The sequence below is a fragment of the Oxyura jamaicensis genome, chromosome 4, assembly GCF_011077185.1.
Source record: "Oxyura jamaicensis isolate SHBP4307 breed ruddy duck chromosome 4, BPBGC_Ojam_1.0, whole genome shotgun sequence".
Taxonomy (NCBI): domain Eukaryota; kingdom Metazoa; phylum Chordata; class Aves; order Anseriformes; family Anatidae; genus Oxyura; species Oxyura jamaicensis.
The window spans coordinates 13,255,660-13,267,992 of NC_048896.1; the positions used below are offsets into that span (position 1 = coordinate 13,255,660).

The 12,333-nt window shown below is 39.5% G+C and overlaps 1 protein-coding gene across 4 annotated transcripts in view; it reads left to right on the forward strand.

Moving 5' to 3' along the window:
* The window catches only part of MTMR1 (myotubularin related protein 1), a 38,409-nt gene extending 28,370 nt beyond the window's left edge, over nucleotides 1-10,039 (forward strand). For all 4 annotated transcript variants that reach the window (XM_035323479.1, XM_035323481.1, XM_035323480.1 and 1 more), the window contains one exon: nucleotides 8,753-10,039. In XM_035323479.1, coding sequence (XP_035179370.1) covers nucleotides 8,753-8,917 — 165 coding nt within the window. In that variant the 3' untranslated portion in view covers nucleotides 8,918-10,039. The remainder of the gene's footprint in view (nucleotides 1-8,752) is intronic.
* The last annotated feature ends 2,294 nt before the right edge of the window (nucleotides 10,040-12,333 follow it).

Below are 12,333 nucleotides of genomic sequence, written 5' to 3' on the forward strand. Positions count from 1 at the left end.
TTTCAGTTCAAGCTGTGGCTTGCTCTGTGCAACGGAAGGACAAGAATGTTTTTTAGTTGATAAATTTGCATTGTCCATTAAGATATGTGTAGTTCTTTTTATGGCTACCCTTGGAGTACAGGGCTTAAACTTGTTTTATTTTTTTAATTTTTCTATACCTGCAATTTTTTCTTCAAGCTCTGTTTGGGAAATTCAGCCTCTGTGCTAGAGAGAGTATTGTAGGAATCCTTAGGAGTTTTCAAACTCATTCTTTTTTGGTGTGTGCAGACTTTGATTCAGAACTTAAGATTAACACTATCTACGACAAATGAATTCAGTTCAACTGGTGGGATAGGATTGTCTGCTACAGGCAGTCTTCAGAGATTCCACGAGCAGCCAGGGATAGTCTGTTCGTAGGTTAAAAGGTGGCTTTAAAAAAGGACAACAAAAAAAAGCAGGCATAAATAGCTATTTGTACAGTGCGTGCAGAAATTATCTGGAAAGCATATAAATAGGTTACCATGATTGCTGCCTTTTTTTATGCTGTGTAGAAATTGCAGAAGAATCTGACACATTGAACAGTTAAGCGATCAGATCTGAGCTAAACTTCAGAGTCAGTAAACAAAAAAATTGCTCATTTAAAAGGACAAATAAGATGCTAAGTGGTAGTGGAAAAACAATTGAGATTAAAATGGAAAATAGAATTACTGAGATGCTTTGTGTTGCCATGTACTGGGTATAACTTGCTGTCTGCCACGTGGGGTGTCCGTAACCATTATACCTGCCTTCAGTCAAGTTGCCTGGCATTTTTTTCTGCAATGTTGTTGACATTGGTTATAATATTTTCAGGTTCTCACATTTGATTTAATATAATTTTGTGGCAGGAAAAGGCTGTCAGACGGCTCTGGAAATGCTTGGCATTGCTGGTCCACGGTCTGTGGTTTTGAGTCCATCCTTTTTGCATGAAAGAACGAGGCAGGAGACGTCAGGAGAAGGAACCTTGTGGGTTAGGTACTTGAGTATTGCCCTGGATAGCTAGATTTCATCCTGCATTCACCGCAGACTTTCTAGTAAGGCAAGGCAAGTTTCTTACACTACCTGACTTGTTCTCGCTGTATTTCTGAGTCGAGATTTCCAGAGCATGACTTAATGCAGGTAACATACAGGGGCAGATAAACCATTCTGTATTTGATTGATGTGGATTAAAATACAGACTAACTCCTTATCCTGTGTTGTGAACAAATCTGTAGTTATTTGAGGGAAAAGAAAAGGTTGTTACCCTGTAATGAGCACTGTGTCAGAACAAGCGCAGGAAAGGAGAAACTAATACTGTACAAGTAATATTAATTTTTGGCTGTTCCTAACATATTTTGAAGAGCAAGCCCTCAAAACATTGTTCTAATCTATCAGATGTCAAAAGCTAAACGGGCTGTAGGTTTTAACAAGCAGTGGCATTAGTCTGTACCATGTAGGGTTTCCTGAGCCTGTAAATCTATACAGTTATTTGCAAAATCTGTGTTCCAGTTCCCACATGGTAGGATTCATAATTTCTCTTTGCTAGGTATTGCTTTTCCAGAAGGCCTGCAGGTTTTGGTTGCTTTCCCAGGAGCATACCTTTACAATAAGTGTGAAAGTATTGATTATTATAGAAAACTGCTGTTTTCTTCATTTGAGATTGACTTTTTCTATGAGTATACTGTTAAGTAGCTTTTAAAAGCAAGGCTGTCAGACTTTCAGCTATTCGTGAAGAGGAACAAAAAGCTTGAGTGAAAGATACTGTTGTTTCTGCAATGCACAGAGTAGGTTTTTTGGAAAAACTGACAGTCTTAAGTCAAGAGATGAATTTAAAATCACCATTTTTCTTTGCAGCCTTTCTTCCCTGTTGCTAAAATAGATAACGGATACTCACTGAACAAGACAAAATGCATTCACTGTTGAACAATTTTCATGTGAATGGCTGTCCTTGAGCTAGTACAGTAATACACAGTAGATATCCATCCAATTAAGACTTGGTGGTACTATAAGTGAGTAGCTATTATAATTTCTTTTATAACTATCCTTGTGTTGACAAATTTTGCTATCCACAAGCACTTCAGGATCCTGAAGGATTACTTGGGAATGAAAGCCTGAAAATCAATACTGAAAGTGAACTGTAGTAATTCTAAGAAAAGGAAGGTTTGAATTTTTTTTGGAAACGAAGCTGTCTTAAGTCTAGATGGTTTTTATATGTGTTGTAGTATGTATATTGGAATTGTAGCTTCTGTGTAAGTGTAATTATAAAAACAAACAAGAAGTAATTGCTCTTTCCTTCAGTCTTCACCTGGCAGGAACAATTTATTATAACTGTGAAGTGGCTTTTTCTGAGACTTATGCTGCTTAGTTATGCTGCTTAGTTCTGCTTTTGATGTGCATGTGCATAATTCAACTAAAAATCGTTTCATATCAGTGGTATTTTAAGCAATAAAGGATGTTTCTTTAGTAGCATTCCAGGTATTTTTCAGCTTATTATAGGCAGTTGGTGCCCTATCTTTAGGATGTAGGAGAGGTAAGTATCTGGTTTGGAATGAAATGGTATAAATCTAGCTAAGCAGTGAAACAAAAATCCCCCCTTTTTAACTGGATAATACTGCAATATAAGATGTATTGGTGGGAACCTTCAATCAGTTTTTTCTGAGTGAAGAACTCCACTTGGCTAACTCAATTTTACAGCGTTTTGCTCTTCTTTATTGGCTTGGCTAGAGGGTGTCAAATATCACTGGGAGTGGGAGGGTCACGTCCAATCTCATGAGGGAAAGAGAGTGCTCATGCCAAAGGGAGGAGAGAGAGGACAGCTGGCAATATAGGCATATATAGGGAAGGGAGGAAGTGCAAGAGTAGAAGCTAGGTATAAGTGAAGAGCTTACGTGAGGAGCAGAAGCAGGCTCTGTGCTTAATCAAGGCTTGAAACAGAAAAGTTGGAGTAGAAACTTTAGGAATGTTGAAATGGGCAAAAATGTGAATTGTGTAAAAGCAAGGGAAATCTCAGAACTTGGCTAAATAAAATCTTGGTAAGTTGGTTTTAATTCTTTTATTTATTTATTTTAGGTTGCTTCTGAGCTGGGGAGGGGAACAACATACAGTCTGTCATATTTGTTATAGCTCCTGAGTCAATATTAGGGTAGTAATTATAATAAATTTAAAAATAATCAACACCATAAAGTCTTCTTGATGTGTTGCAGGTCTGGAGCAAGGATCCAGGCCCTTATCCATCCCCACTAGTTAGTGCTGTTGGCCAGCTCCTTCCTGTTATCCCTGCTGGGATTGTATTTCTAGTTGTATCAGATATAAACGACAGTTTTGGTTTTGTTTTATCAACTTCTGTTTTTTTTTTTAGTAAGTTTTATGTCATTAGAGAAATCTGGTTTTATCTTTTATAAACAGTCAAATGACAGATTTTCCTGATGAGGTTAATGCATCACAATCTGTTAAAATGTAGTATATTGATCTTGCGATTTCTACTTTACTTTTTACCAGAATATTTTGATGAGTAACAGAAAGGAGGCGGATCGATATTCAGCACTTTGAGGTAGTAGCATAACTAACACAGGCAAAACATCCTGAAGACCTAATGAGAAGTGGCCCAGTTGATTTTCCAGTTACAGCCCACCAAAGATGTAAATGCCCTGTTGGGTTAGCTTTCATCTGGGGAGGCTCCTCTCGTGCGGCAGAAGTAGCTATTTTCTTTCACCTGGAGTACAGCAGAGAGATGATTGGGAACTGACTCTCATGGCCTGGTGTTGCCTAGCAGCATTACTAAGGTGATGGGTTGGGAAGCTGCTGTGACAAAGGGAGGGATGCACGCCTTTCTCAAAACCTAGCGTCAATGCCATGGAGTAAAGCAGTAAAAAACGAGTGCTGGGTCCGGAGACAGTTTGCGAGCTCCTGTTCCTAATTTGAGAGGCATGATGAGAGAGAGGAAGCACTGCATCTGCTGTCAGGCTCCCAACAAATTCATCTCAGTCAAATCAATTAGATGATTTCTTAACGAGGCTGTAATAAAAGCTTGTCGTGGAGACACAACTAGTGCTGTGTAAGTGTACGTTTCTAGGCTGAAGGTGATAACGATCTCCTAATAAACGATCTTCTCCAAGCTTCTCGTTCCTTGCACAATCTGCCACCCTTTCACTTCCTTTTATTCCACACAGTGGCAAAGTAAAGGAGAACTTCATTCAGAGCAAGCCATTACACAGGTAGTATTGTTAAGATTGCTGGACCCCTTCCCTTCTGAAGAAAGCATTATTGGAGAGAGGACTCACACTGAAATAGAATGGTGTGAAATGGTGAAACTGGTGATAGTTTGCTGTCAGAAAGTGCACAAGATGGCATGAAGAAACACTGGCAGCACCAGGTCTGTCGGGGAGTAAGTCTTTAGGAAATGTGGAAAAGAAGTAAACTTTATTAGTATTTTCATGGGTCTTGTGATGGAATGCATTTGAAGATGCTTCATCTTCTTTACTCTTACTTCTCTCTCCAAGATAGTATAGGAAGCTGCATGACAGCAGTTCTATTTGATTCTCCTAACAGTTTCATTTATAAAAAACTTACACATGACTTGAGATTGAGGCTTTGTTCCCCCCACCCTTTTTTTTTTCTCTCTAGCACCATTATCTATGTTTTCATTCTTTCACATGTGAATTTGCTGTTTTGCTCAAGGAAAGGGAATTGCAGCAGCATAATTTAAGATATCTGGGAGAAAACGCAGCTCCTCATGCCACATGGCTTTTCATTTCTTTTATAAAAACAACTTCTATAATGTTCTTTATATCATTCAGCTGCCTGTATCATGTTTTTCTTACCCAAAGCATATGTCATTCTAACACAGACCTTTATCGCTAATGAGTACATTATTGTCAGCTGTTTGAAAATACTCTGAAAGTATTTTCTAGAGTGAAAGTATTCTCTAGAGTGAATGTGACACGTTATTACAGGACATTAAAATATGTATCTGAAGTTTACTGTGCGAAATGTTATCATTTTTTACTGTTGTGCATCCACGTGGTACTGTATGCGTGCACACGCTGCTGCGTTAAATGCAAAGCAACAACTACTCTTTTCCTGGTAAAGGCGTTAGAAAACGGTGTGTGGTTGCACTGCCATTTGAAATGGCACAAAGATATTTATGGAGACCTGTTTTGCAGCATTCGTATCTAACGTGCACTTATTAAACGATGGCCAAAGTGTAAAAGATGACTTTATTTTTGGAAACCCTACTCTGTCTTGGCTTGCAGCTTTGCCAGCTGTTAATGATCTGTATTGAGCCACCACGTAGGTGTGTCTGACCAAATTGTTTTGTAAAACTTTATCCAAAAAGGCTTAGTTTCTTAGGAGAATACATCTGACAAAAATGTTTTCCTCTGTGAAAATACTGGTGTTACAGGTTTTTGTTGGGGTGAAGGGCTGTTTTTCTTTCAATGTTGCATCTCTAGGGCAAACGTGAGATCTTAGAAAGAAAAATTATCTTTCAGAATTGTGCCTGGTCATATCCTGGAAAAAAATTAATCCAGTCTGGAGGTTGGAACAATCTCAGGAAATTCTCAAGAACTGAGGGGAAATGGAGTTAGAAAGGGGGAGATGGATTTGATACAGCTGATGAGAATTGTGACTAGCCAGGAATAGGAACGAGGAGTGGATAATGCTTAGCATGATGCTTTCTGTTCTGCTCCTGGGATATAATCTGAGAAAACAGTTCATTTACTAAGTCTCACCCAGGCTGTATTAAGAGTCTAATTGGAGGTTAAGCACTTGAAAACTAGGAAGTGACAGCACTCAGCTTGTCTCTTGATATACTTGCTGTGTATCCTTAATTCATAACAATATGGTATGTTGGACAGAGCCCACCTTGCTCATTTTCTGAATGTCTTTCTTTGAGGTGATCTAGACAGGATTGTGAAGGATGCTGTTGTGTGTGGACTCAAAACCTCACGTGCACTGTTCGGAAGCAGTTGAAGGGGGCATTTACTGGGTGTCCTGCTTGATACCCAGGAGGCTGAATGGCAGAATTCCTGAATTCTCTGTTAAACCAGCCTGAGATCCAAGAGATCCAGGTTAGGAGATGCTCATTCCACATCCTTGTCTGTGAAAGTGGAGTGTTAATGCTTCCCTGCCTCACTGGGGTGCTGGAGAAATAAATTTGTTTCTCGACATGAGATGAAAGTACAGAAAAGTCCGTGAGGAAAACAGCGTTTTTATTTCAGAGGAATAAATGAAGGATGGGGTCAGACACTGCAAAGAAAACTGAATGCTGAAAAACTGCTCACTAATTGAGTAGCATCAAACTGTGCACTGAATAAATCAGGAACACAAGGGAGGAACTAACGTTTTAACATTTATTTAACCAACAATTTTATACAGATGTACAGGAAGGCTGAATTAAGTGTGGAGAAGTAATCTTCGTTCTGACACTTTCTAATTTTTGGAGTGCATAACTTTTCAGCCTTCGTGTTGAAGAGTTTTTTCCATGACTTGAATATGCAGTGTTTTTTAAAATGTCATTAATGTTATTTAGAGCATTTATTTTAAGATGTTCCTGATCTTTGAGATGGAAGCATGGGGAGAACAGCGTCTACATCCAAGTTTGAACATGTGGATTCTTGAATTGGGTTCGGGGGGAATGCAGAAGGATGGAGAAGTGCAGCCAGTCTCCCCTCAGTGCTTTACACAGCGTGCCAAGTCCTGCAGTGGCGTTTGTGCTGTGTAGCCTGGACGGATTTGTAATGGGTTCCCCCCAAACCAGATGTGAGTTAGAGCACAGCGCAGAGGAACACGCCAGCTAACACCCGTGTGAGAGGTGTCTAGGAGAAATTGGCCTGGTGAGCTGAATCATGATTAAGCTGTGCAGAACTCAGGTGTACAAATCTCCCGTGACCCAGGGCTGGTGTGACTAATGATAGCAATGGTAAATCATTCTGTCACCGACCCGAGTGTTTCAGAAAAACGTCTTCATAAAGAACTCTGAAATGGCAGTGGAGGAAGAAGGGATCTCATACTTGAAGGAAATAAAAAAAAATAGGGGGGAGAGTGCTAAGTCCCAAAGTCTTGGGCTCCACCGAAATTTGAATTCCCCAGTGTGTGTCATCCGGTATCTTGAGAAACTTCAAACACTTAACGACCACCTCAGAAAAACTGAGACTGGCTTTCTGTAGGTGTGCTTTGAGTTGGTTGGTGGAGGAGGCTGCTCTCTTCAGACTTGTGGCCTCGCTTGCTGAAGTATTTGTGCAGTGGGTGTGGGAGAAGATTGCAAGGAGGGATTCATTCCACAGCGAAGGCAGGACTCCAGGGCCATTGGGAGCTTGCTTGGTGGTGTGCACTGATTGTTCTGCTGAAGACTCAAAAAGTTATGCTTTAAAAATTGCTCTAGATGGCATGCTGGATGAATTGATGACTCCCAAGGTACCGGTAGCAGCACTTCATGAATATGCCGAAGTTTTGGTTTGTGGGCTAAGCCACTAAACAAGAAAAAAATAATTCAGTGAAAAATATGTTTCACTTAAACAGTCTGCTTGGTACTATTTTATCCTCTCAAGTTACAATTCAGTTAGAAATGAAATGTGTTTTTCCTGTTTCAGAAACACAAGTGTTAGATTTTGAAAATGTCAAAATCAAGTGCATGGGGCTTTTTTTGAAATTCCTTTTAAAAGTCAGGATTGACAAAATCTTAAATTGTGCTTCAGCTGTGTGTTGACAGCAAGAAGAGGAACCCTTTCTGGTTTTCAAAATCATCTTCACCTAGCACCACGTGAGAGTTTCAGGCTCAGGTGTGCATCCCAGCCCCACAAATACTTCTAAGCAGTTGGAAGTGATCATAGGTGAACGCAGTTCTCTGGAGCCTGGCATTCCAGAAGCCTAGGGTATATTTTCCTTATTACGTCTAGCAATCTCTGGGTTTCCCAGTGCTGCGTTTCCCTGTGATTGTCTTGACAGCCCAAATAAATTCTTTTCCCATCTTGCGCTTTCCAAAAGCTGTAAGCAATTCAGCGTTTATAGAGAATGAAATAAATTAAAAGCAATTGGCAGCCAAACTTTTTTGGGTTTTCTGTGGCATTTGGAGGAAGGGGAGGTCTCTCTCTGCTTGTCTGAGAAAACAGATCCAGCTGCAAAAGCAACGTAACTTGGGTCTTCCTTTGTCCATGATATATTTGAGTGCTCAAGGAAAATGTGAAGTCTGCCTAGAACTCTGATGCAGACCCTTGGCCAAAGTCTCAGGTGTTTTTTGTGCCATTGTCAGCAGCAGAGGCAGAAACCTGTATGAGACACTTCTACAAAAGGTTTATCAGTGTGTGGCTCCAGGAGATGCGGTTTGACTCGCTTGCCTGGTGCGCTTTTCTCACTGCTGTGCTGGAAGGGGTCAGATTCTTGGAAAGGCGCCTGGCTAGATGAGTAACAAGATGTTCCATATGCAGCCAGCTTCGTGAACTCTGCTCTCTTTGCATAACAAGTTCTGTCCCAGCAGGCAGAGGAAACAGTTCTCAGGGAAGTACATTTATTGGAGTGTGTGCTATCCCAACAGCTTGGTTTGCAAACAGTCTTTTGAATTGGCCTTCTGCCACCTGTGTTGTTAGAAAGGGACGGTTTGAAATGCTTCATTTCAAATGACTAAGGAAACTCTCACTAAATACCGGTATACTGAAATTCGTAGCTGTTGGATTCATTGTCTTACTGCAGAAAGCAGTGGAAGCGTTACTTGAGAAGATAACTTATTAGAGTCAACGTAAACCTTTTCTTTCTTCACCTGCAGGTTCCAATCCATCAGAATCTCAAAGAACTCCTTGCCATCCGGTCTGAGCTTCAGAAGAAGGTTGAAGATCTGCAGCGGGAAGCTGCTACGCGGTCCATTTCTTCCTCCTCTGACAGAGGTTCATCTCCTTCCCACTCAGCAACACCAGTACACACTTCTGTGTGATGCTTCGCACGGCTTTTGTTATGCAGTTTATGTCAGGTAATGCAGAGAGGAGGGTGAAATGTTTTTCCTGTCTCACAAGGATCGTGAGTGACTTGTAATTGCTATGATCTACATGCCTTACTGTGTCTGATATTATCAAGATGAGGCCAAAAAGAGCTTCAATAGATGTGATGTATTTTCTTGTTGGCAGTTCCCACGTGTTTTGACATCTCTAGCTAAATCACCAATTGTGAAATTAAACTTGGTTTTGAGCAACTAACAATTTAACCATCCTAAAAAGGAATCCATCTGCCAAGCAGACAGAAAAATGCCTCTCATGCTGCCGAGGGTACCATGTCTAGCTGGGAGAATCAGACGAAATGACATGTGATGCTTACACAGAACACTGAGAACATTTTTCTGAATGGGAGCTGCTTATTTGACACAGGTTTTGTTTTTGTTTTTGTTTTTTTTTGGCTAGAGCAATTGTGTTGTTTTCAGGTAATTGATACACTTGGAAATTGATTTTAAAGTAATGTTTTCCGGTTTAAAGTAACGTTTTCCAGTGTAGTCGGTTTTGCATTTCAACTGAATATGCCATTAAAAGTGGATGAAATGAAGCTAGGTTTGTCAAAAACACCACGCTGACTTGTATGATGTAATATATTTGGTAAAGCATGTATTTTAGGTTTTTTAATGCCTTTTGTACAAGTTGAAATAAAGTCTTTTGACAGCTTAGTTTATGGTTCAGTTTCAGCCTCCTGAGCAAGGAGTAAACTTAATCACGTCAAGGTCTTGTACAAAGTAAAAGTGTTTTCTAGCAAATGGTAATATTTGGGGTTGAAATGACACCCACCTGTGTAAATTGTATAGTCTGTATAGCTCCACATTTTAAGTGTTTTCTTTTGAAGTGTACACACCAAATGCAAAGCTGTGTCCTTTATATATACATGTGTATGTGATGTTAAACATATGCATACTCCCGTGTTTTTAAGCTCTATGTTCAGAAAACGGATCCTGCCTATCCAAACTCTTTGAAAGACCTTAACTTGTAATGACTTTGTCAAACAAAGTTTTTTTAAAATAATATGAGCTTAATTGGTTGCTTGAAATAAAGCCGGTTGGCTGTTTTTTTTAAGTTGCCACTAGCATTTTTTTCTGTAAAGTGAATAATGTATCTGTGTTATCCTGTAAAATGTGCATTCGCATCTTTTTTATATTCACCCAGAATATTAGTATTAGAGAGATCTGGTTACTCTACCATCCAACTTCTTTAAACATTCTCAGTGGGCTCCTTGGAAGGCCCAGAAATGGTGCACACTGAAAATTTTCCTTTGCTTCTTTTCCTCTCTGTGTTTCGTGAGAATCTGGCTCTTCTCCTTAAGGTGCTTAAATGCTGCAGCTCTGCTTTTTAACTCATGCTCCAAGTTCTGCTGATGGGAATTAAGCCCCGTTCTTGAGTTGGTTCTGTATGCCAACTGTGGGTTTTACTGTCCCTGAGCAGTCTGCACATTTCTTCTTAATATGTCGCTTGTCTGTTCTCTGCATTCATGTATGTAGCATTTAGTTAATGAGTAAAGCCAGCTGCTTAGCACTTTTGCAACTTCAACTGGAAAGACAGATATGTTGTATCCATTCTTGCAAGTTTACTGAGCAGTGCAGGGTATGTCAACATCTCCTTTTTGTTACAGTAAATACACTTTATAATAGATATCGGCCTGCAGGAACAAAGTTTATGGACATTTGCAATGTGGCATCTCTTAATCAACTTCAGGCTTTTTATAAATAGACAAAAAATGTTTTGTTCTAAAAATGATTCTGCTAACTAGTGGGCCAGCAGTGAATTTTACATTGCCAAAATATGTTGAGCTGGTATTTAATTAAACTCCTCCATACTTAAGATTTCCTTGACATTCTAACTGTATATTAAAGCAAAGCACTTTATCTCTCAAATGCAGTGCTAAAGAAGATCTTTTGAAGTTTTTCTCTTTATTGGTGCTAATAGTCACAACGTTTCCTCTATAATTATTGTAGAAGTGATGACTGGATTAGCTTAGGCATTGTGAGATTTTAAAAGCTTAGATTCCTAGAGCTAAAATCTGAGAATTCAGTTTCACCGAGAAGACTACCAGTTATTTCAACTGTGACGGCCTGTTTCTCCACAAGTTTCAACACAGCTCCGTGAATCTTCTCTGATCATAAGGGATAGCAATGGGGGAGGGATCCTGCTATAAATCTGGGTAAGCACAATCGATGTTTTTGTATATACTTACCATGGTAATTTTTAAAAATAATCTACATATGCTAGTTAAAGCATAGTTTTATTCTGAAGAAGTGATTGATACACTGTCTCTATGTTCCGTCTGCTTCCCAATATTCATTTTTTTCCTATTGATACAACTACTTGTGCCATCCCTTTTTTATTTTTTAATAAGGCAGTCAGTTTTGAACTGTTGGAAGAAAGAGCAGAACCTTGTTCCCCGTCTGATGTGCCACGAACAGAATTGTTAACTTCTAATTCAATCGCTGGATCTTTTGCTTTGTGTTTTTTGGATTTGACTCTACAGCGTATAAAGGGAACGTGCAAAAAGACAGAAAGCAGTTAAATTTGACCTGTAGGGTTTTCTTCGTGTAGATGACACGTGAGAGGGAGAACAAACTGAATCCAGTATCCCAGAATGGGCCAAAGCTGTGGTAAGCAATTGAAACATTTTTTGCTTGTGAAGTAAGTTGAGTGAATCATCAGCATCAGACACTTTGCCATCTTAGTCCAGTTTCAGAGCTTAATTACCCTTTCTCCTCCTTTGTAGATAAAGTCTTTTTTTTTTCTTGTTGGTTATTTTTCAGAAAAATGGAAGCAGGCTTTTAAAGTTGGTAAACAGTCTTATCTGCCTGGTTTTGTTCCCTGCATTGGCAGCCTTCCTCTCAAGGAGCTGATGCTTTAAACAAGTGTTTGATTTTTCTCTTATTTTTCAAGAAAAGCTGTACTAAGTCATAGGCAGTGTTTGGTAACACCGAGAATGGCTGGGTTGTGAAGAGCTGGAAATAAGGGATCAACAACTCCCATTCACGTGGATTGAGCCCCACAGCAGAGGACAAAGTAAAATGGGAAAATCGAAGTATTTCCCCTTTGAGATAAACTTTCTTCTTATGTTTAAATGCACAAAGCAACATCCATTTGCTGAGCAATCACATCTGAACTAAGTGGATATCCTACCAGAGATCTCTTCGCTGCCAGATCATGTGCAGTCAGGAAGAAATAATTTTATTTTTACAAGAAATAAGAGTCAGAAGTAGGTAGTTTGAAGTATAAAACACATTGTTTAACTCTGAGATTAAGTACTGCATCACTGTATGAAAGCCAAAAACTTAACTTTGCGTTGCATGAGAGATTCATCTACTGCATATGAAAATATACAGAAAATGGCAGGAAACCT